We start from the raw sequence: 22,012 nt of genomic DNA, 5'->3' as shown, positions 1-22,012 counted from the left end.
TTGTTGCGGGTCCTTTTGGTGTTGTCTAAGGCTTTACCTAACCAGAAGTCATGAAAATTTACTCCCATGTTTTCTTCTAAGAGTTTGTTTGTTTGTTTTAGGTCTTATGTTCAGGCCTTTGATTCATTTTGAGTTAGTTTTTGTATATGGTGTGAGGTAGGGGTCTAATTTTTACCTATGAATATCCAGTTATGCCAGGACTGAAAAGATTATTCTTTCCTCATTGAATTGTCTTGACATCCTTGTCAAAGATCAGTTGACCATAAGTATAAGGGTATATTTCTGGATATGATTCTATTCCATTGTTCTATATGTCCATATGCCAGCACCACACTGTTTTGGTTACTGTAGCTTTGTATTAATTTTCAAATTGGGAAGTTTGAGTCCTCCAAGTTTGTTCTTCCTTAAGATTGCTTTGGCTGAAATAAGCAGAATGTGGTGGTTTAGAACTGAAATTCTGAAGGCTACAGACCTGGGTTTGAATCTACCGTGGACTCATATTATCTGGAGGAAGTACAGCATGATTGTGAATCCTTTGAGCTCTGAAGCCAGGCTACCTGGTTTCAAACACCAGTCTGCTCATAACAGCTGAGTGATCTCAGGCAAGTCACTTAACTTCTCTGTACCAAAGTCTCCTCATCTTTAACAAGGCTACAATAATGATCGTACCCACTTCATGAAATGATTAAATATGTGTGAAGCACTGAGCACAGTGGCTGGTTCATAGAAAGTGAACACTAGCAATAAGTTCTAGAGTGTGACCTGGGCAGAGAGTTGACTCCATCAACCTTCTCTCCTTATCTGTGAAAGCCTGATAGTCATTCCTTTATCTGTTTATGCAACACTGAACTCTGAGTCGGACCCTCTTTTTTTTTTTTTTTTCCCACAACGGGGTGGGGAAGCAGTACAGTGATAAACAATGTGGCCTGAATTTTCTTCTGGATTCAGCCCACCAGGGAAGCAGACAATCAACAAGTAAATACAGAAAACAACTTAATAGTGTAATCAGTGCAAAGATGAAAATAAAATAAGGTGAAGGCGTTAGCTGGAATGGTTGGGGAAGATCTCTGAAGAGCTTGAGCAGAGGCCTGAATGATGAAAAGGGAGAGAACTGGGGAAAACATTGGAGCCTAGGGAACAGCAGGTGCAGCAGCCCTGAAATAGGACCGAAGCCCGTGTATATGAGGAACCGCCCAGAGCCCATGTGTGGCTGGAGCAGACTAAGCAAGGGGGACAGTGGGAGGGGAGAGTGAGACCTGGCTTTCTCTCTAGTGAGATGAAGCCATGAGGTTTTGAACAGAGGAGGGATGCAATGGTATTCAGGTGTTAACAGGCTGAATGGGGGGCAGAGCAGGAGCAAGGAGACAGGGAGGAGGCTGATGCTTGGTCCAGACAAGAGTTAAGGGTGGACAGCACCAGGGCAGTTGTGGCCAGTATAGCCCTGATAAGGAAGAGGTCCCCAACACACCCACACCTGCTCCCCTGTGATTGGAAGCCAGAGGTAGGGCTGGGACAGGTATAGGGGGCAGGATTGAAAGGGCCTGGGCTGAGGCATTCCTCAGGATGAAGGCCTGTGCCAAAGGAATCAGACTAATTTTAATTAAATCTCCCACCCGTGTCTCATAGCTCCCCCCACACCCCTGCCCACAGTGACTTGAGCACAGCTGTCTCTTGGGGTTGCCTCCAAGCCTTTTCTAATGCTCTTCTAGAGACTTCCCTGGTGGTCCAGTGGTTAAGACTCCATACTCCCAGTGCCAGGAGCTTGGGTTTGATCACTCATCAGGGACCTGCATACCGCATGGTCTGGCCAAAAAATGAAATGTTAATGCTGTTCTATACCCTAGAACCGGCTTTCCCTGGTAGTTCAGCTGGTAAAGAATCCGCCTGCAATGCAGGAGACCCCTGTTTGATTCCTGAGTTGGGAAGATCCTCTGGAGAAGGGATAGGCTATCCACTCCAGTATGCATGGGCTTCCCTGGTGGCTCAGATGGTAAAGAATCCTCCTGCAGTGTAGGAGACCTGGGTTCCATCCCTGGGTTGGGAAGATCCCCTGGAGGAGGGCATGGCAACCCACTCCAGTATTCTTGCCTGGAGAATCCCCATGGACGGAGGACCGTGGCAGGCTACAGTTCATGGGATCACAGAGTTGGACACAACTGAATGACTAAGCACAGCACAGCACATACCCTAGAATACATGTCTTCCTCCTTCCATCTCCATGCTAAGTCAGGGGTCCCCAAACTCTGGGATCTAACGCTTGATGTTCTGAGGTGGAGCTGATGTAATAATAATAGAAATAAAGTGCACAATAAATGTAATGCACTTGAATCATACTGAAACCTTCCTCCCACCCCCCAACCCTGGTCAGTGGAAAAATTTAGTCCCCACTAAACTGGTCCCTGGTGCTAAAAAGGTTGGGGACTGCTGCTCTAAGCCCTGCCCTCCCTTATTAGCCCAGCCAGGATCCTGGCATTTCTGGGAGGTTGTCCCTGGCCGCCCGGTCACCCTCGTCCCTAGTTCCTTTCTGTCTAACTGCCCCTGCCTGCCTGCTTGCTAAGTCACCTCACTCATGATTGACCCTTTGTGACCCTATGGACTGTAGCCCCTCCAGGCTCCTCTGTCTGTGGGATTCTCCAGGCAAGAATACTGGAGTGGGTTGCCATGCCTTTCTCCAGGGGCTAACTGCCCCATCATATCCCAGATCCCAGTCCCTAAACCAGAAGCCCCAAGAGTGAGAATGGAATCCCTGAAGTGAGGGAAGATGCTGCTAGTAGTTATGGGTGCCAGGTGCTCCCACCTTTACATTTTTGTTTATCCCACGCTTTCTTGCCCTATGCATTCCCTATGTCTAATTTCTGTCTGAGGACCTTGCTCTGGACTCACCTCCTCCGGGAAGACCTCCTGACTCCCTCCCAGCCGAAAGCACTTCCACCCTTCTCCTAGACTGGTCCCGTCCCCCTCCTGAGCCCCAAACCTAGAACATGTTCTCTGACCTTCCCACGATGGAGAGTCTGTTCTCCTGACCCAGCCTAGGAAGAAGGCAGGCTAGTAAAGGTTGGGTCAAGGCAGGGGGACCCACAGGCTCTCTTAAGGGCACCCCTGTGGGGCCATCTCGCCCTCAGTCCTCTGAGGCCCTGGTCCGCAAGGGCCACCTGACAGGGCTGAAGCCAGTGGTGCTGGTCACCTTCCAGTCCCCAGTCAACTTCCATCGCTGGAAGATAGAGCAGCTGCAGATCCAGATGGAGGCAGCCCCCTTCCGCAGCCCAGGTGAGCCTGGATGGTCACAGCCTGCCTGGTGGGTGGGGGCGTGGCCGTGTGGGCGTGGCCAGGGAACCTCAGCAGGGTTCATGGTCTCAAGGGGCGGCTAGGAACATCAGAGGGGCCTATGACCTGATGGGGATGTGGGGATGGTTGGGGGCCTCACAGGGATCTCTGACCTGGGAGGGGGGTGGCCAAGGAGGCCTCAGCAGGTTCCGGGGCCCAGATGGGGCCACACAGAGGCCCCAGGGGTATCCATGGCTGAGAATGGAACATGCCAAGTTGTGGGGGGATCCCAGTGGTTTGTGGCCAGGGTGGGAGGAGGCTACTGGAAGGCCCCAGCAGCCTCAGTGCCCACCGCCTGCCAGCAGAGAGATGTGACGCAGAGGAGGTGTGTCTCATGAGCTGGTACACACCCATGCCCATCAAGAACGGCAGCGTTGTCATGCGCGTGGACGTTAGCAGCAATGGCCTGGGGCCCTTCATTCCCAATAAAAGGTGCCCTTTCCCGATCCCGGGCTGGGTGAGGTGTGGAGACTCTGGGAGGGGCTTCCTAATTGGCGGATTCCCATAGAAGACAAGAGGGGTCCTCAGGGAGGGAAAGGGGCAGGGAAGAGGCTGTGAGCCCTGGCAGCAGCCGGAGCCCACACCCGTGCTTGCCCCACACCCACCTCCAGGTTTCATGTGAACATCAACGGCTTCCTGGAGAGAGGGCGAGACCACGAACTCCAATTCACTGTGGGAAATGAGGTGAGGGGGCCCCGGTGATGGGAAGCGCCCTGGTGCCATGCTCTGCTAAGTACATGTTAAGTCTTGACAGTGACCTGTGAGAGAAGGTCCTCTAACATACCCATTTTAAAGAGTAGCAAACTGAGGCCCCAAAAGGATGGAGCCATTTGCCCACAGACTTGAAACTGTGTCCACCTGACTCCTGCACCCATATTCTTAATCACAGTGCATTCATTCATTCAGTAGGCACTTCCTGAGCACAGAGTGTGGCACCACAGGAACATAACAGTGAACACACAGACCCAAATCCGTGCCTTCTCTTTGAGCTGACAGTCTAGTGGGAGAGACAGACACCAGACCAGCACACATGAGATCAGGTCAATCCCATAGCAGGTTAAAGTGCAGTCAGTGTGCTGGAGAGAATTCAGACTGAGGGGAATTAGATCTCTGTAAGAGGGGGTGGTGGGGGCTTCCCAGGTGGCTTAGGGCTAAAGAATCCATCTGCCAATGCAGAAGACACAGGAGACATGGGTTTGATTCCTGGGTCAGGAAGATTCCCTGGAGTAAGAAATGGCAACCCACTGTGGTATTTTTGCCTGGGAAATCCCATGGACAGAGGAGACTTGTGGGCTACAGTCCATAGGGTCACAGAGAGTCAGACACAGCTGAGCACACACACAGGAGGGGACAGCAGTGTTTATATGGATGCTCAAGAAAGGTGTAGTTGAAGTCGACATTTGAGTACAGTCTTGGTGGAACAGGGGCAGGAATTACATGGTTACTAGAAGAGCATTTCGGGTAGAGGGAACAGTTGGTATAAAGGCTCTGAGAACCAGTGAGGAAGCCCATGTGGCCGGGAGAAAGTGAGCAAGGGGGAGAGTGGTGGAGGATGAGGTCAGAGAGGTGATGGAGGCAAATTGCACATGGCCTTGTGAGTCAGGGTAAGTTCTTTAGGTTTTATCTTAAACGAGACAGAACCGTGGGAAGAGAGGGGCTTGTTGAGCAGCCCTCTGGCCCCTGCCCCACAGCTCTTCCATCTGATACCCCGGCACTTTGTGAATGTCCCGTCGAGGCCGCTGTGGTACACTGTGGACCAGACACCCGTGCTCATCCTGGGCGGCATCCCTGAGGAGAAGGCCATCCTACTGACCGACACAAACTTCAAGGACTTCTTTCTCATGGAGGTGAGTCACTGCAGGGCAGGTGGTGGGCTGGGTTCCAGCTCCTAAAGTGGAAAGGGGCCCAGAGCCACGGAAGGGGTCCCCAAAGGTACACCAAAGCCCAGAAGAGGCAGATAACATCAACAAAAGACAGACTCTGCAGGCTGGGTTCAAATCCTCCTTCTGCCACCTCCTGGCTGTGTGATGTTGGGCAAGTCGCTTCACCTACCCTGGCCTCAGATTCCCCATTTGTAAAATGGGAACGATATTTATATTTACCTTACAGAATGATTCTGAGAATGATACAAATGCATAGCAGTCAGACCCAGAATGAGTAATATGGGAGTTGAAGCTATTATTTATAGGTCACCATTTGTAGTTCTGAAATCCCAAATCTTTGAAATGGCATTTTCACAATTCAAGGCTAAAACACATTTGTCAAGAAACTCTGACTTGAGCTAACAAAGACTTCTTCTTCTTTTTTTTTAATCTTTATGCATTCTATTTAATAATATTCTGATGCTGCCCTGCAGAAATATTAAGGAATTTGATTATGGGGTGCTGCCCCAGGCCTCATTGGGTGTTTGGGTGGTATATATGTGCCATGATGTGTGCTCAGTCACTCAGTCATATCCAATACTTTTGTAGCCCACCAGGCTCCTCTGTCCATGGGATTTTCCAGGCAAGAATAGTAGAATGGTTTGCCATTTCCTAATCCAGGGGATCTTCCCGATCCAGGGGGCTCCAGCATCTCCTGCATTACAGGTGGATTCTCTACTCCTGAGCCACTGAGGAAGCCTCATATATGTGTCATCTTACCTTCTAAACACTGGAAAATTCTGAATTTCAATATACACCTGGCATCTAGGGTTTCAAATTTGGCTTTGTGAGCCTATATTACTTCCAAAACATGGAAGTAGTATCTGAAGCAGGGTCCTTTCAGTGTGAAAGACAAACATGTTTGGGTTAATTGCAGTTGTAGACAGAACTCCAAACCAGTTTGGTTTCAGCAGAGAAATGGGATTGAATAGGTGCACCCAACTGCAAAGCCTGGACACAGAGCAGCCTGCAGGCCTGGCTTGATTCAGGGCTCGAATGAGGACTCCAACTTTCAGCTTCACTTCTTCTGGATTAACTCCATCCTCAAAGTGATTCATATCATCCCAGCTCATAGGCAGAGAAAGGAAGCACCTCTTAGAAAAAATTCCTGAAATTTATTTGCTTGGTCCTGATGGCCCCAGCTTGGGTCATGTGTCCCAAAAGAATGGAGCGTGCCAGCTGGCTTAGCACGGGTCATGAGAAGACAAGAGACAGTGAAAGGATGACTCCCCCGGAGTGAAATCAGGGTAGCTTTGCCACATGCTGGGGGGACAAGATGCTGGTTAATTTTGTCTAAGATAACAATGTGCACTACAGCAACCCCTAAAGACTGCTTGAACCTCCTCCCATCAAAGTTGAAAGTGCCATCCATGATTTCTTTTTTTTTTAATATTTGTTTGGCTGCATCAGGTCTTAGTTGCAGCGCACGGGATCTTCATTGCATCACGTGGCATCTTTTGTACTGTGGCCCATGGGATTAGTTGCTCCAAGGCATGTAGGATCTTAGTTCCTCCACTAGGGATAGAACCCACGTCCCCTGCATTGAATGGCAGATTTTTAGCCACTGGACCACCAGTGAAGTCCTCCCACACATTGATTTCTGACAGCGCCACGTGGGTTAATGTTCTCTCAGTTCCCTCTGGCTCTGAATTCCTGCTTCTGTTGAACTCCTCCTGTTTATAGAACATCTCTGGTCTATAGAGCTGTCCTGTCAGTTCGCTCTCTGCTTCTCACTCAGGTCTTTGCAGACCTTGTTCAGTTTTCACGCTCCTGACGCAAACACACCCACAGGAGAGATGTAGCCAATGAATTCTGCTGAAGAGATTTGGAGGGCAAAGGAGGGGAGTTAAGTCATGAGAATTAAAGGGGCAATTTGAACTTCAGGCATCCTTTTTTTTTTTTTTAATTTATCAAGATGAAAATCATAAAATTCATAAAATTCACCATTTTAAAGTGAACAGTGTAGTACCATTGAATATGTTGGTATTGTGCAATCACCAATTCTATTTCCAAGGGATTTCCGTCACTCCAAAATCAAAGTCTATTTATTGTCATTTTTTAACCAGAAGGACTTTTCCCACATTGCTGTCTCTGCTGTTTTCCCTCTTTCTTCCTGTTTCACACCTCAGCACTCCTGTCAACTGCCCCTAGGATCTCATAAGAACAACCCCTGCCCCTCCCCCCCGCCCCGTCCCCCCCACACACACTATGCAGCTATCGTCAGCCCTGTGTTGGTCATGTTTAGATGCTGTAACAGGAATTCCCCAGAAGTCTAGTGATTAGGATTCCAGGCTTTCACAGCTGTGGCCCAGGTTCAATCCCTGGTCAGAGAACATTCCAGAAGCTGAATGGTGCATCCAAAAAAAAAAAAAAAATTAATAGATGCTGTATCAAAGAGACCCCTGAGAGAGAACAGCTTAAATGGATGGTATTGCTCATTTGCCAAACAGTCCAGATGTGAGAAACCCCAATCTCTTTTACTTTCCTGCTTCACCATCCTCTAGGCCCCAGGTGTTGATCTTACCCGTGTGACTGGAGCTGCATCATGCCCATGTCCATATTGAAGCCAGCTTGGAAGGAGAAAGAGCAGAAGTGAAGGGCAAGCTATTTTCTCTTAAGCAAGTTTCACTTGCAGTCACATTCCATTGCTGAGGAATTAGTCAGTTGGCAACATGTACTTCAAGGGAGCCTGGGAAGTCTAATTTCCACCTGGCTGGCACATACTCTGCTAAAACTCCATTACCAAGGAAAATGGGAGAAATGGAGTTGAGCCCAACTAGCTACCTGCCAAAGATGGAAGAGGGAATTTGTTGGTTCATGTAACCAAAAAAATTCAGGACTTCAGGTCCAGTTTGATCCAGGATTTCAAACAGTGTCACCAAATCTGAGTCTCTCTCTCTCTCTCCAGTTCTCAAACCTGGTTCCTCTGTATTGACTTTCAGTTCAGTTCAATTCAGTTCAGTCACTCAGTCACGTCCAACTCTTTGCGACCCCATGGACTGCAGCACGCCAGGCTTCCATGTCCACCACCAACTCCCAGAGCTTGCTCAAATGATTGACTTTATGCTCAAACATCTCTGGACTTGGAACTGCAGAGGTTGCATCTTCTCAGGCCCACATCCAGTGGGAAATATCTTTCCCATTATCTTCTAACCCTCAAATCACAAGATTCCTTCCACTTGGTGTGGCTCACCATTCGCCCACCTTGACTCAGTCATTGTGGTCAGAGAATCCCAACAGGCTGCTTGTTGGGGGAAATGAGTCAGAACTCTCAAACACTGCTCAAATAAGAAATGCAAAAAAAAAAAATCCAGCTGACTCACAGCTTTTCTTTTTCTCAGGCATGTGGAGGAAGAGGGGAGATGTGATGATCTTCTAGTTTAACAAAGAAATTTTCCAAGTATTTCTTCCAGAAAACAGAGGCAGCACTTTAAATATTAACAGGGCAATACATTGTGATATCCAATCAAAATGACAGATTGTGAGGGTGCACGTTAGTTTGCCCAGGCATAGCAACAAAGTCTGTAGTCTGCAGAAATCTCATGTACTGAATAGATAGGGAAGTGAGAATGTTTATGTTCCTCTTAACTTGGTAAAATTTCCCTTAGCAGCAGAGCCTAGAGTTTTATTTTGATTTATACTTTTTTTTCTTTTTCTTTTTTTTTACATCCACTTACTTAAATTCTCCACAAGACATTCATCACTATTAGATATTTTTCATGTTTATTTGTTTTGTGTTTGCTTTCCATCACAGAATTTAAGCTCTTATCTCTCAACAAGGAATCTGTTTGTCTCCTTCAGTGTTGCATTGCCAGGTCCTCAAACATTGTCTCAATATTCTAGGACAATACTTCCATTGTCTTTATAGGCTCTAAGAAATCTGCTCTTACTTCTCTGACCTTATCTCCAACTACCTCCTCCTTGGCTCACTACTCTACTTACAAAGAACAATTTGCTGTTTCTTTGCCAGCCTCCCTCTTTCTTCAGGTCTTTGCTCAAAAGTTACCTTCTCACTCAGGCTTTCTCAATTTGGGAACTTAAAATTGCAGCCCCTTACCCTTTGCCTCTTTACTTGCTTAATTTGTTTCCAAATTACCAAATTGTTATATACAGTTACAATTGTATATTACAATTGTATATTTTCTTATTGCCTGTTCGCCTCATGAAGGCTTTGCTGAACCCCCAAGCCTACAGCACAAAACAAAAAATGTTTATTAAATGAATGGGTTTGTGAAATAATTGCTTAAATGAATATCAGATGTGAAATTATTTGCATGTGTAAGGTATCATTATGGGCAGTAAAATTATCTATGTTAATAAGTAATCTTAACTTCAGTATTCATGCTTTAATTCTTCACATTTCGGGCATGGAGTCCTACACACGACAGACTCCGATTTATACTTTTTAAAAGTAAAAAATAAATTTTTCTTGTCTTCATTGCACAGCATGTGGGATCTTAGTTCCCCAACCAGGAATCGAACCCATGCCCTGGACATTGAAAGCTCTGAGTCTTAACCACTGGACCACTGGGAAATCTCTGATTTACACTTTTTGTTGGAAAAGTTAGTAGAAAATTCCACTTTCTAGTGGAAATTTTCAGTCAAACACATAAGTAGAGAGAATTGTATGATGAACCCAGCTTCAATAATTAACATTTTGCTTTTTTTTGCCCTACTTTTTTCCCCCTAGAATGTTTGAAAGAAAATTCTAGCCATCATACCATTTCACTAGTAAATTCTGGGAATACTTGAGGAAATATCTCTAACACATTAGGACTTTTAAGAAATAAAATCACAATGCCATTATGATGCCCAGCAAAATTAACAATAAGCCCCTAATATTGGATGGGCCAAAAAAATCATTTGGATTTTTTGGTAAGCTGTTACAGAAAAATCCAAATGATTTTTTTGGCCAATCCAATATCATCTGACCTGGTCATAGTTAAATTTCCCCCATTATCTAAAAATGTGTTTTATAGTTGGTTTGCTTGAATCAGGATGTGCACGTTGCATTTGGTTGTAAACTCTCTTAATTCTCTTCTCACCTATAAGTCTGCTCTCCCCCAACCCACAACCATCAATCACCTTTTTTTTTTCGGGTAATTTAAGAAGCCAGGCCTTTCGTCCTATAGAATTTGACTGTTTGCTGCTTTTTTTTTTTTGGCTGCTCTGGGTCTTCATTGCTGCACGTGGGCTTTCTCTAGTTGTGAACGGGGCTACTCTGGTGAATGCATACTACTCTGCAGTGCATGGGCTTCTCATTGCAGTGGCTTCTCTTATTGCAGAGCACTGGCTTGAGGCACGTGAGGGTTACTGGTTGCAGCTCAAGGGCTTAGTTGCTCCATAACATGTGGGATCTTCCTGGACCAGGATTGAACCCATGTCTCCTGCATTGGCAGGTGGATTCTTTACCACTGAGCCACCAGGGAAGCCCTGGCTGTTTTCCTCTTCATAGAATCAGTTAACTTATTCCTCTGACCTTATGTATTGAATATTAGTCTCAGGGTGCCATAATAAAATATAACAGACTGGGTGGCTTAAACACAGAAATTTATGTTCTTGTAGTTCTGGAGTCTGGAAGTCCAAGATCAAGGTGTCAGCAGGGTTGGTTTCTAGTGAGGCCTCTTTCCATGGCTTGCAGATGGCTACCTTCTCACTGTCCTCATGTGGCCTTTTCTCTGTGCATATGTGGAGAGAGAGATAGCTCTGGTGTCTCTTCCTCTTCTGATAAGGACACCAGTCCATTAGGATTAGGGCCCCATCCTTATAACCTCCCTGGACCCTAATTATCTTCTTTAAGGCCCCAACACAGTCATGTTGGGGGATAGAGCTTCAACATGTAAATTCTATCCGCAACACCCTATATTGCCTATAAACTGGTAGTGAGTTCTAGAAGCTTGGTTAAAGTTATACTCAGTCTTTTAGGCAAGAGCCCTTCATTGCTGGTGCTTTCCCACTGTTAATGATATTGCCAGTGTTAGTGATCAGTCAGTGAGTTCAGATAGCCAGTTGTTCAAATAGAATAGGATAGGGACTTGCCTGGTGGTCTAGTGACTAAGAATCCAACTGCCAGTGCAGGGGACATGGGTTTGATCCCTGGTCTTGGAAGATCCCACATGTTGCGGGGCAACTAAACCCATGAGCCAAAACTACTGAAGCCCGTGCTCTAGAGCCCATACTCTGCAACAGGAGAAGCCACTGCAATGAGAAGCCCTCGTACCACAACTAGAGAAAGCCCACATGCAGCAGCAAAGACCCAGTGTAGTCAAAAATAAATGAATATAAAAAACACAGAATAGTATTATTAAAATGTGCCTTAGGCCAAGCATGGAATCTTTTGGATCCACTTGAGGACAATCCTGACTGTAGCCTGGGGAACTAGCTGTGCTGAGCCCTGTTGAGTACATGGAGCACTGCCCAACTCCAGGGAGCATAGAAAGCCCCCACTGGCTCTGGCCTGGGTCACCTGCTTCCAGGGGAAGTTTGTTGGGGGAAGTTTGGCCACCAAGATGCTGCTGGAGGGTGAGCAGAAAGGGAGCCCTGGGGGCAGCCACATGTGTCCATCCCAAGCAGTGGTCAGAGCAGGTGCCTCCCCATAAGGCGGGACACGGGGGTGGAGATCAAGGCCACCTGCTCACCACTGGCTCCACTCCCCTGCAGTTGAGCATTGACAGTTGCTGGGTAGGCTCCTTCTACTGCCCCCAAGCCAGCTTCACCGCCACCATCTACGATGCCATTGCCACTGAGAGCACCCTCTTCATCCGGCAGAACCAGCTCATCTACTATTTCACAGGCACCTACACCACACTCTACGAGAACAATCATGGCAGCGGTGAGGGGTCACTGGCCGGGTCACATACCCGGGCGTCCTGGGCATCTTAGGCCGTGGGACCTGCCTGTTGGAGCCCCAGGGAGGGCACTTCAGGGACTCCATCACTGGAGGCACCTGGGAATGGAATTACCATGGGTGGGAGAGGGGGATGTAGGAGGGACTTCCCAAGCTCCTGAAGCATCACTTCCCACCCTGCAGGCGCCTCCTCCTGCCCTCTGTATGTTGGGGCAAGGCTTTCATCCAGACCTTCCCAGGAGTCTTGAACCGACTAAGGGCAGAGAGAGGCCTGAGAGTGAAGGGAGGGAGCAAAGAGAGAAAGACACACGTGCATGCTCACTCATATGCAAAGGCGCAGAGAGTGTCAGAAAGACATACGAGAGAGAGATGCACACCAAGTGAGAAGTGTGGGGCGCTGGGGAGGGGCAGAAAGTCAGACAGAGAGAGAATCAGAGATGGGCTGTTGGAAAGGCAGAGCCATGAAGGAGACTGATCAGGGAGGGAAAGAGAGACTTAATTTTTAAAAATTTACTTACTTGGCTGCATCAGGTCCTAGTTGCAGCGTGTGGGATCTTTAGTTGAACACGTGAACTCTTAGCTGTGGCATGTGGAGTTTAGTTCCAGGGCTTGAACCCAGCCCCTCTGCTTTGGGAATGCAGAGCCTTAGCCACTGGACCACCAGGGAAATCCTGAGAGAGACTTTGGATTCAGCCTCGTCTTTTAAATGATATCAAAGCCCTAGTTCTTCTGACCCCTGCCTCCTGCCCCTGCCCCATGTAAATGGGCGATGTGAACTTACAGGACCACAGAAACTTCCACTGTAACCCCTATTTCATTAGTTAGTGAGTGTTCCCAAAGGCTTTATTTTTCTCACTTTCTTTCTTTAGGAACTTTGACAATGGGAAGAACCAGGTTAGAATAGGTATAAGTCAAAGAAAGGGGTGTTTACTGGCTTAGCTAGAAAACTCAGGAGCATGTTGGTTTCAGGCATAGCTGGATCTGGGGGCTCAAGGTCCCAGGCTCAAATGTCTATGCTGGCCCCCACAGAGAGATGGGTTCGAGTCCTGGCTAACGAGTGCATCAAGAGGTTGTGCCCCGTGCATTTCCACAGCAATGGCTCCGAGTATGTGATGGCCCTCACCGCTGGCAAGAACGAAGGTTACGTCCACTTTGGGACCATCACAGGTAAGGTCTGGGGTCTCCAGCAGCCCAAGAGACCCCTCTGGATCCTCTCACTCCTAAGCGTTCTGACCCCAGGCCCTCACCTCTCACCCCTTCCTTCAGGAGGGGTCCCAGGCTGTGAGTCAAGATGGGTTTATGCCTTTGTAGTGGCAGGGCTTGGCGGGGTGGGAGGGGTGGGTAATGTATCTTTCACAATGTGTTTGGTTTCAAAGAGCAGAAGCCCAATTCAAAAATCATTTAAGTGTAGAAAGTGTATAAACTTATATAGATGAAAAGACCCAGATGCAGCATCAGGCATAGCTGGATCCAGGGCTTGCAGAGTGAATCGTCAGGACTATCCCTTGGCAAGGGAGAATAGCCTAGGGATTATAGCATGGGTTCAGGAGAGAGACTGCTCTAACACACCCAACTCAAGTCACCTGTGGCTTTGGACAGGTAACTCAACCTCTCTTTTCGGGTGCTTACCCTCATTTGCAAAATGGTGCTGAGAATACTAATACCCACATCATCGTGTTGCTATCAAGGTTAAGTAAGTTGACATATATGAAGATCTTAGAGCACTAGGGACATGGTGAGTCCTACTCAAGGGTTTGTCATTATTAGCCCTGTAATTTGGCCTCATTTTCACAGGGGTTAGAGATGGCATCCAGGAACTCGGGGCTCACATCTCCCACTGGTTTGAGTCACCCCTAGCGAGTCTTTCCCCACTGGCCTTAGCACAGATCCCAGGGTTCACTCTGGCCCATTTCTTGGTCATGTGCTCAGACCTGAGCCAATTACTGTGACCAGCAGGCAGACATATTCTGATAGGCCAGTTGTGAATGGACAGAAAGGCCAGTTGGGGGAGAGCTGCCCAGGGCTAAGAAGGAGGCACAGGTATTCAACCCTGGATAACTGAAGAGCTGGTGTGGTGGGGTGCCACATGGGCTGGGAAGGGCCTGAGCATTGATCTGCTCTGTTCCTCAGATGGCCTTGTGTCCTTCAAGTTGCTGCCCAGGGATCGGTCTGTGTGCAATGCAATTCTAGGTACCCTGCTCCTACATGGGTCTGCGGGGGTGGGGAATAGGGCGGGTTTGGGAAGGTTGGGGGGCAATCGGGGATGTGGGAGAGCAGGGAAGAGTGGGAGAGGCCACGGGAAAAGACAGGCAGTTTCTTGGGGACGGGTGGAGAGTCACCAGGATAGACATGGCAGTCACAGAGACCATGGAGGGGGACGGGGCTGGAGGGGCTTCTCTGGACCTCTATCTTCCCTCCCCAGTTGACAACTGCTCCATCACCTGGGCTGTATTCATTGCCGGTGACTACAATCTACTGATGCTGGTGGAGATTGTAGGCCCTACCTCCTCGAAGTATTTCCAGGTGGTCAGCTATGACCTGGGTAATTGGGGCATCATTGGGGGCTGCTAAGCAGGAAGGGGCAGGAGCTGGGGTTATGAACTGCTGCTCCATCCTGTGGCATCTGTGCTCAACAGATAGCAGAAAGGAAATGTGGCTCCTGCCACTGCTAGGTCAGGGGGCAGTGGTGGAGAACAGGCTGAGTGGCCTGGGGAAACTGAGAGGAAGTCAATGAGACTGGAGCAGAGGGGGAAGGGGAGGGAGGGAGATTGAAAGCATGAGCAGATGTGAGACCTGGGAGGGCCTTGTGGCTCCCAATAAGATTTGATGTGAGCTGACAGAGTGAGAATAGGGCTTCCGAGGTGGTACTGGTGATAAAGAACCCGCCTGCCAATGCAGGAGACAATAAGAGACATGGGTTTGGAAAGATCCCCTGGAGGAGGGCATGGCAACCCACTCCAGTACTCTTGCCTGGAGAATCCCACGGACAGAGAAGCCTCTAGGGCTACAGTCCTTAGGTTTGGATACTACTGAAGCAACTTAGCAGGTGTGCATGTACAGTTGTTTAGGCTGTGTCTGGAGCTCCCCAGCCAAGGAATCAAGTCCTCTGCCCTCACAGGACTGTATCCTCTTAGAGGAAGTGCCTTTTTATAATTCACATGAAGAAATTCTAAGGTCTAAAGAGCCTAGTGGGCTATAGCCCATGGGGTCACAAAGAATTGGACACAACTTAGCAACTAAACAACAGCAACAACAGTGGGCCCAAATGGGAAGCTGTTGGGATGGGGTTGGAGGCGTTGGGGAGCTGGGGACTTGCTCAGTTGCAGGTCTTGAAAGCTTAGGGTCTCAGGAGATTTTGCTGTCTTCCCCACCTGCAGTCAGTGATTACCTGGTTGTGCTCTACACCATCCCAGAATTCATCCCTGACGGTAGGAGGGGAAGGCAGAGGGGGCTGGAAAAGTGGGTGGGTGCCAGGAGAGGCCCAAGCGACCCCACCTCACTGCTGTGTCCACTTTGCTGTGTACCCTGCCAGCTCGAGGCCTGGAGTTCCTGATGATTCTAGGGACAGAGTCCTATACCAACTTTCCTATGGTCCCCAAGGGCATGTCCTACAACCCATATAACAACCTGCTGCTCATCTGGGGCAACTTCCTCCTCCAGAGGTATGGAGCCGGCCTCCCCAGCCCCACATAGGGTGGGGCTCCTCTCTGAAGTCACCAAGTTTTCAGGGTGTGAATGCCCAAGGCCAGAAGAGATCAGAACCATCATGGGAGAAAACATGGACTGGGGTGGGCACAGATAGAATAGGGGAAGCTGATATTTTAAAGCTGGGAGTCCTTTAAAAAACAAACAACGTTTTATCCTTATTTATTTTTGGCTCCACTGGGTCTTGGTTGCTGTGCACGGACTTTTCTCTAGTCACAGCGAGCAGGGGCTATTCTTCGTCATGACGCACGGGCTTCTCATTGCAGTGGCTTCTCCTGTTGCAGAGCTCAGGCTCTAGGCATGAGGGTTTCAATAGCTGAGGCACTTGGCCTTAATTAGTTGTGGTGCACGGGCTTAGTTGCTCTGCGGCATGGGAGACTGAACTCACATCCTCTGTATTGGCAGGCAGATTCTTAACCACTGGATCACCAGGGAAGTCCCAGTGGTGGGAATCCTTTCTTAAATGAAACCTGCTATGAGGACCCAACCTGTGTGAGCAATAGAGGGACATGGCCCAGGCAGAGGGTAGGATGCTTTTCACCATTCAGGAAGCTGGAGGACCCAGAGCCAACTCTGTGGGGGGCTGGCAGTTTTTGGTTGAACGCTCCTGTTTATGGATGGGCAGGTCAGCCAGAGGGTTTGGAGGTGGGGGGCAGAAACCAGAGTCCCAGGCTTCCTTTGTGCGTTCTCATCAGGCTGGCGGAGAAGCGAGTAGATGGTTCCCGCAGCGGCATGTCACGACTAGTCAGGGAAGCAGATATTCTCCAGGCCTCACCTGGGTGTCCTGACCTCCCACCTCTGCCGTTTCAGTTTTAACAGTGAAAACTTCATTTACCTGGCGGACTTCCCCAAGGAGCTGTCCATCAAGTACCTGGTGAACTCATTCCGAGGGGACATGGCCATTGTCACCGAGAATGAGGAGGTGGACTGCCCTGCCCCTCTCCCCACTTCCTTTCTGCCCAGCCACAAAGCCCAGGGGTCTCTCTTCTCCCCCACCCCCATCAGGGTAAAAGGGCCCAGGAGAGGGAACATTCTCAGGGACCCTGGGGAATGGAAGGGCAGCAGAAGCTCCATTTATAGCTGAGAATCCTTGAACTCAAAAAGGAGGTGTCTTTTCCAAAGTTACTCAGTAGGGTAAAGGGCCTGTGCTCAGAGTCACAAGTGGATGTCCAGAGGGAGCCCTCTTTCATTCTGCCATGCAGCTCAGCACACTTGATCCAGTGCTAGAGACATAGTGGCCAATGAGTCAGCTGTGGGCCCTGCCCTCACAGGGTCCCAGTCCAGTTGGGAGGATGGATTCATTCCCAGACAGTGACAGTTCAGAGCAGCCAAGGCTACAGTGAGGAAAACAGCACCCATGGAAGTTCAGACGCTGTCTGGGGGTATACGCGTCAGGGAGGGCTTCATAGCGAAGGCCACATGGAGGGGGGATGTACTGGAGGCTGGAGAGGATCCTCCAAGCTGAAGCTAAGGAGGAGATTTGGTCTACAGCCAAATGTGTTAGAGGATAAGAGGGTGGGCATCAGTGCAGAGGAGGGAAACTGGGGCCAAGGGGATACTAAGACCCTGAAGGGGTCAAAGAGCGAGAAGGGAGACTTCCCTGGCCATCCAGTGGTTAGGACTTCACCTTGCATTGCAGCAGGTGTGGGTTCGATCCCTGGTCGGGCAGCTGAGATCGCACATGTCTCAGGGCCAAAAAACCAAAACAGAAAACAGAAGCAGTATTGTAACAAATTCAATAACAATTTTAAAAAAGGTCCACATTAAAAAAGAATCTTAAGAAGGGTGAGAAGGGAAAAAGAGGGCTTAGCCCTCAGATCCCCAGCCTTCTGGCATTGTGTATATAAGGAATGGTTACATTGCAAGTAATAAAAACCCAAGCAGACTGAAACACTGAAGAAATGTATCATGGGGAGTGAGGGCTGGAAGCAGAGGTGGCTGGGTCTGAGAAGCAGAAAGATGGCTCACCTGGTCCCAGCCGGAGGTGAGCACCCAAGACCCACCCCTCAGGGAGTGGGGTCCTCACCCCTCGGGGGGGGGTGGTCACAGCACCCCCGGGCCTCACGCACACACCCGGCTGTCACACCCCCAGATCTGGTACCTGCTGGAGGGCAGCTACCAGGTGTACCAGCTGTTCCCGTCCAAGGCCTGGGAGGTGTACATCAGCCTCCAGGTTCTTCAGCAGTCCTCTCGCTACGCCCCCAATGAGACCATGGTCACCCTCTTCTACGAAGACAACAAACTGTACCAGGTGCCAGGGCGGGGGGATGGTGTGGGCGAGACATGGGGGAGCTGCAGGGTGGTTGACACCGGCTCATGTGGCCCGTGCCTTCCCACTGCAGCTGGTGTACCTGATAGACAACCAGCAGGGCAGGCTCATCAAGAGGCTCATGCCCGTGGAGCAGCTACTGATGTACCAGCAGATCAGTAAAGAATATGTCTTGGAGCGGCAAGGGTGAGAAGATACTGAACCACAGAGATAGTCAGAGAGCCTTAGGCACTGCTGTCTGAAGCTCCCATTATGGGGTGGGGGGGATGGGGAGGGGAGACCAAGCCATCCCCAGTGACAGCCTTTGGGCTCAAAGGAGGAGGGGTCTAACCCAGCCTGAGGGCAAGGTGCATCACAGAGGGCTTCAACGAGATGTGCATGAAGGGTGAGGAGAACTGACGAGGTGGTAGATGGAGAAGGGTGTTCCAGACAGGGGGAACCACTTGTGCCAAGCGGAAAGGAGATTGGGTGATCAAGAACTGAGAGGGAGCGTAGTATGGATAGAATGCATTGCCATTGAAGTGCCCTGAAGACCAGGCGGAAAAGGTGACCCTGGTGGTCGTAGGGAGGAACTTGAACTTCATGATCAGATTTTTACATCCTTCTGCTCACCTGCAGAGGATCCTCGCCCAGGGAGGCAGCTGGGAGTGGTGGAGGAGTGAGGTGGAAGAACCCTTAGAAGGTTGAGTACTGTGGAGGGGCCGGGGAGAGTCTAGGATGCGGTCCAGAACTCTGTTCTGAGGGGCTGAGGGACAAGCAGATGAATATGTCCAGGGGCTGAACCTGAGGAGGAAGGTCAGGGATTGCGTAGGTCAGGATCAGCCTTGCGTAGTCAGCCGCGCAGGGGTGGGAAGCAGGCCCGCGGAGGTACCTGGTGAGCGGATCCCGGAAAAGTCAGCTTCCGTCCTCCACTACCACCACTCAGGAGCCACCTGACGCTGTCCTTCTCCAACTTCTGCCCCTTCACGGTGATGCGTCTGCAGGAGCTGCCCAATCCGCAGATCTACACGCGCCAGGAGCGCTACCGCGCGCAGCCGCCGCGTGTCTTGGAGCCCTGGGGCTTCCACAGCGAGAACTCACTGGCTGTCTATCAGGGCCTCGTCTACTACCTGCTCTCGCTGCACTCGAAGTACGACAAGGTGGGCGCTGTCCGGGTGGGCGCCATCCTGCCTGAGGCGGTATCGCAGGGGCTTCTAAGCCTGAGAACCGCGGCGGAGGGCGGAGCAGAGCAGAGCCGCCTCGGTGCTTCCGAGGCTGAAGGGGGGCCGAGGAGGGGATCGACCTCGGCTCAGAAGAGATGGCTTTGGGCTGGGGGCGGGGGTGGGCGGTCGGGCCGAAAGCCGGGCTTGGGTGTATATCTTTCAGTTTGGGTCAGGGGCTGGGACTGAGGCTAGGGACACTGCCTGCCTGGGCACGCCCCTTGACATACCCACCCCCTCCCCTCGGTGCCTGCAATTCCTGCAGCCATACGCGGACCCAGTGCACGACCCCACCTGGCGCTGGTGGAAGAACAAGAAGCAGGACCAGGTGCGTGGAGAGGATGGCGAGTCGGGGGAAGGGGCCGAGCACGGATCTCCCCCTCACCGTCCCCCTGTCCGGGCACTGACTTTGCCCCGGACCCTGTCGCCTAGGATTACTACTTCTACCTGGCCAACAACTGGCGGAGCACGGGCAGTGTGCACGTTGACATGACCAGCTACGAAAAGATCTACGACCTTAAGGCCGAGAACGAGCTGCCCGAGCGCATCTTCCTGGACAAGGGTACCAGCTACAGCTTCTCAGTCTTCCTGACCACCCGGAAGCCGGAAGTCCAGCACGGTCTGTGGGCGGGGCCTGAGTGGTGCCGAGGGGCGGGCTTCGGCTGGATCACGCCCCCAGCCTTAACCCCGCCCTCTGCTCCAAGCAGGCCCCTCCTTCCAGGTGCTGAGCCCGGTGGATCTGGCTGTGGTGCTGGCGGACCCCGACTGCATTGAGGCAATGGTGAAGGAGAAGGTCCTTGTTAATCGCAACTCTGTGCTTTTCTGGGTGAGACCAGGTGGAGAAGAGGCGCTAAGGTGATGGCGGAGCAGTGGACCTTTTAGAAGCCCGCAGTTATTTGAACGGTGCCTGGGTCCTCCTGCTGGCCTACTGACCCCTTCATTTCTGCCCCCACGCCCAGGTTACGCTCAGTGATAAAAGGTCTTGCTTTGACCAGGGAATTAGTGGACATCACCTCATGAAGACCTCCATGCTCGTCAAGGTGTGTGGTCCAAGCCTGGAGGGCAGGGAAGCAGATGAGGGGAAGGATTAAGTCATGGGGTCCCGTCTCATCTGCTCCTACTCCGCAGGTGTTGGGCTCATCTGGGCACTGCTTCCAGAACACGAACCGGGGCCCCCGTATGCAAGTATTGGACTTGGGGTCCTGGGCCCTGTGCTGGGAGGGAAGGGTGTGGGTCAGTCTCAGCAGGGTGGGATCTGAGGGGTCTAGCTGAGAATCCCATGAATGCCTTCCTAATTTTTTCTTTCTCATACATTTTTATCATTTACCCCACCCAGACGCCCCCTCCCTCCTTTAATCCCATGTTTTCAGGAAGGGCTGCATTGCATAGATTGTACACAAATTTGTGTGTTCCTTCTGATACTGTTCTTCTAGGGGAAGTTAAGTATCTGTGACACAGGGCTTGTTTTTCCCACTGGTCCAAAGGTTGCATGTGAACAAGCTTGGCTCTCCCTTCATGCCTTGCTCTTCCTTTGCCCTCTCACACGTGCTTTGTTAAAGCCTTTGGGTCCTTGGTTCTTCACCTGCTATGGAGGCAGGCAGTGAGGCTCTGAGAGATGCAGACATCTGCTCCAAGTAACCCTCGGAGCTAACAAGTGGTAGAGGAGGGCTTGTTCTCACCCACTTCCCTGCCCACTCTCCAGGAGACAGACTCTGGTATTTCTCTTTGCTGGGTTAGTATGCGTGCATGCTAAATCACTTCAGTCATGTCCGATACTTTGCAACCCCATGGACTGTAGCCTGCCAGGCTCCTCTGTTCTTGAGATTCTCCAGGCAAGAATACTGGAGTGGGTTGCCATGCCCTCCTCCAGGGGATCTTCCCAGCCAGCCCAGGGATAGAACCCTTGTCTCTTATGTCACCTGCATTGGTAGGTGGGTTCTTTACCACTAGGGCCACTTGGGAAGCCCGAGTTGCTATGACCCAGGGCAATTTAAAAAAGGGACTTGTAACAGCTCCCAACTCCTTGGATTACATGGGATATTCAGGGTCAAATGCAAGGAAGAGTGACCACAGCCCAATAACTGTTTCCTGCTAAACTTAGTAGTGCACACTATTTTCCTCTTCATCATAACCCCAGAGTGTCAGTTCGTATCTCTATTTGGGCCCAGCAGATCCCTTCCAGGAATCTGATCCGCAGCACACTGCAAAAGACTTGGAGACATTCTAAATGTTCATTACTAGGGGAGTGGTTAAATAAAAGGTGGTACATCCATTCAGTGGAAAACTATGCAGCTATTTAAAAAGAACAGGGTGTGTGTGGGGGTGGGTGGTGCAGGCGGGTGAACTCCCTGGTGGTCCAGTGGTTAGGAGTCAGTGCTTTCACTCTTGTGGCCTAGGTTCAATCCCTGGTTGGGGAACTAAGATCACACAAGCCTCGTGGTGTGGCAAAAAAAAAAAAAAAACAAGAGCAAGGGGGCAGAGATTTCCACATACTGCAACAGTGTATACTTGATAACATATATTCATGTTTGCTTTTATTTTCATGAAGAAATTATGGAGAAAAGAGCAAGAAAGTATTCATAATGGTTCCCTACTGGTTGAATGAGCCCTTCCCTGGTGGCTCAGATGGTAAAGAGTCTGCCTGCATTGCGGGAGACCTGGGTTTGATACCTGGGTCAGGAAGATCGCCTGAAGAAGGAAATGGCAACCCACTCCAGTATTCTTGCCTGGAAAATCCCATGGACAA

At 50.1% G+C, this 22,012-nt stretch overlaps 1 protein-coding gene and 1 long non-coding RNA gene across 2 annotated transcripts in view; one reads left to right on the top strand and one right to left on the bottom strand.

The window, feature by feature from the left end:
- Positions 1-22,012, top strand: part of CATSPERG (cation channel sperm associated auxiliary subunit gamma) — a 30,139-nt gene that overhangs the window by 2,578 nt on the left and 5,549 nt on the right. Inside the window, exons 3-21 of the mRNA XM_027515935.1 lie at positions 3,123-3,267; positions 3,630-3,756; positions 3,936-4,008; positions 5,016-5,171; positions 11,907-12,078; positions 13,123-13,260; positions 14,224-14,283; positions 14,516-14,635; positions 15,471-15,521; positions 15,626-15,755; positions 16,609-16,720; positions 17,891-18,049; positions 18,141-18,253; positions 18,993-19,206; positions 19,532-19,594; positions 19,699-19,885; positions 19,974-20,092; positions 20,226-20,306; positions 20,395-20,451. Of these exons, the coding sequence (XP_027371736.1) occupies positions 3,123-3,267; positions 3,630-3,756; positions 3,936-4,008; positions 5,016-5,171; positions 11,907-12,078; positions 13,123-13,260; positions 14,224-14,283; positions 14,516-14,635; positions 15,471-15,521; positions 15,626-15,755; positions 16,609-16,720; positions 17,891-18,049; positions 18,141-18,253; positions 18,993-19,206; positions 19,532-19,594; positions 19,699-19,885; positions 19,974-20,092; positions 20,226-20,306; positions 20,395-20,451 (2,277 nt within the window). The remainder of the gene's footprint in view (positions 1-3,122; positions 3,268-3,629; positions 3,757-3,935; positions 4,009-5,015; positions 5,172-11,906; positions 12,079-13,122; positions 13,261-14,223; positions 14,284-14,515; positions 14,636-15,470; positions 15,522-15,625; positions 15,756-16,608; positions 16,721-17,890; positions 18,050-18,140; positions 18,254-18,992; positions 19,207-19,531; positions 19,595-19,698; positions 19,886-19,973; positions 20,093-20,225; positions 20,307-20,394; positions 20,452-22,012) is intronic.
- On the bottom strand, positions 16,889-19,879 carry LOC113876558. The gene is made up of 2 exons (XR_003506524.1): positions 18,939-19,879; positions 16,889-18,850 (listed from the first exon to the last, which is right to left on the bottom strand). It is a non-coding gene; the product is annotated as an uncharacterized LOC113876558 (long non-coding RNA).

This window comes from Bos indicus x Bos taurus, chromosome 18, assembly GCF_003369695.1.
Source record: "Bos indicus x Bos taurus breed Angus x Brahman F1 hybrid chromosome 18, Bos_hybrid_MaternalHap_v2.0, whole genome shotgun sequence".
Taxonomy (NCBI): Eukaryota; Metazoa; Chordata; class Mammalia; order Artiodactyla; family Bovidae; genus Bos; species Bos indicus x Bos taurus.
This window is presented reverse-complemented; position numbering and strand designations above follow the sequence as displayed.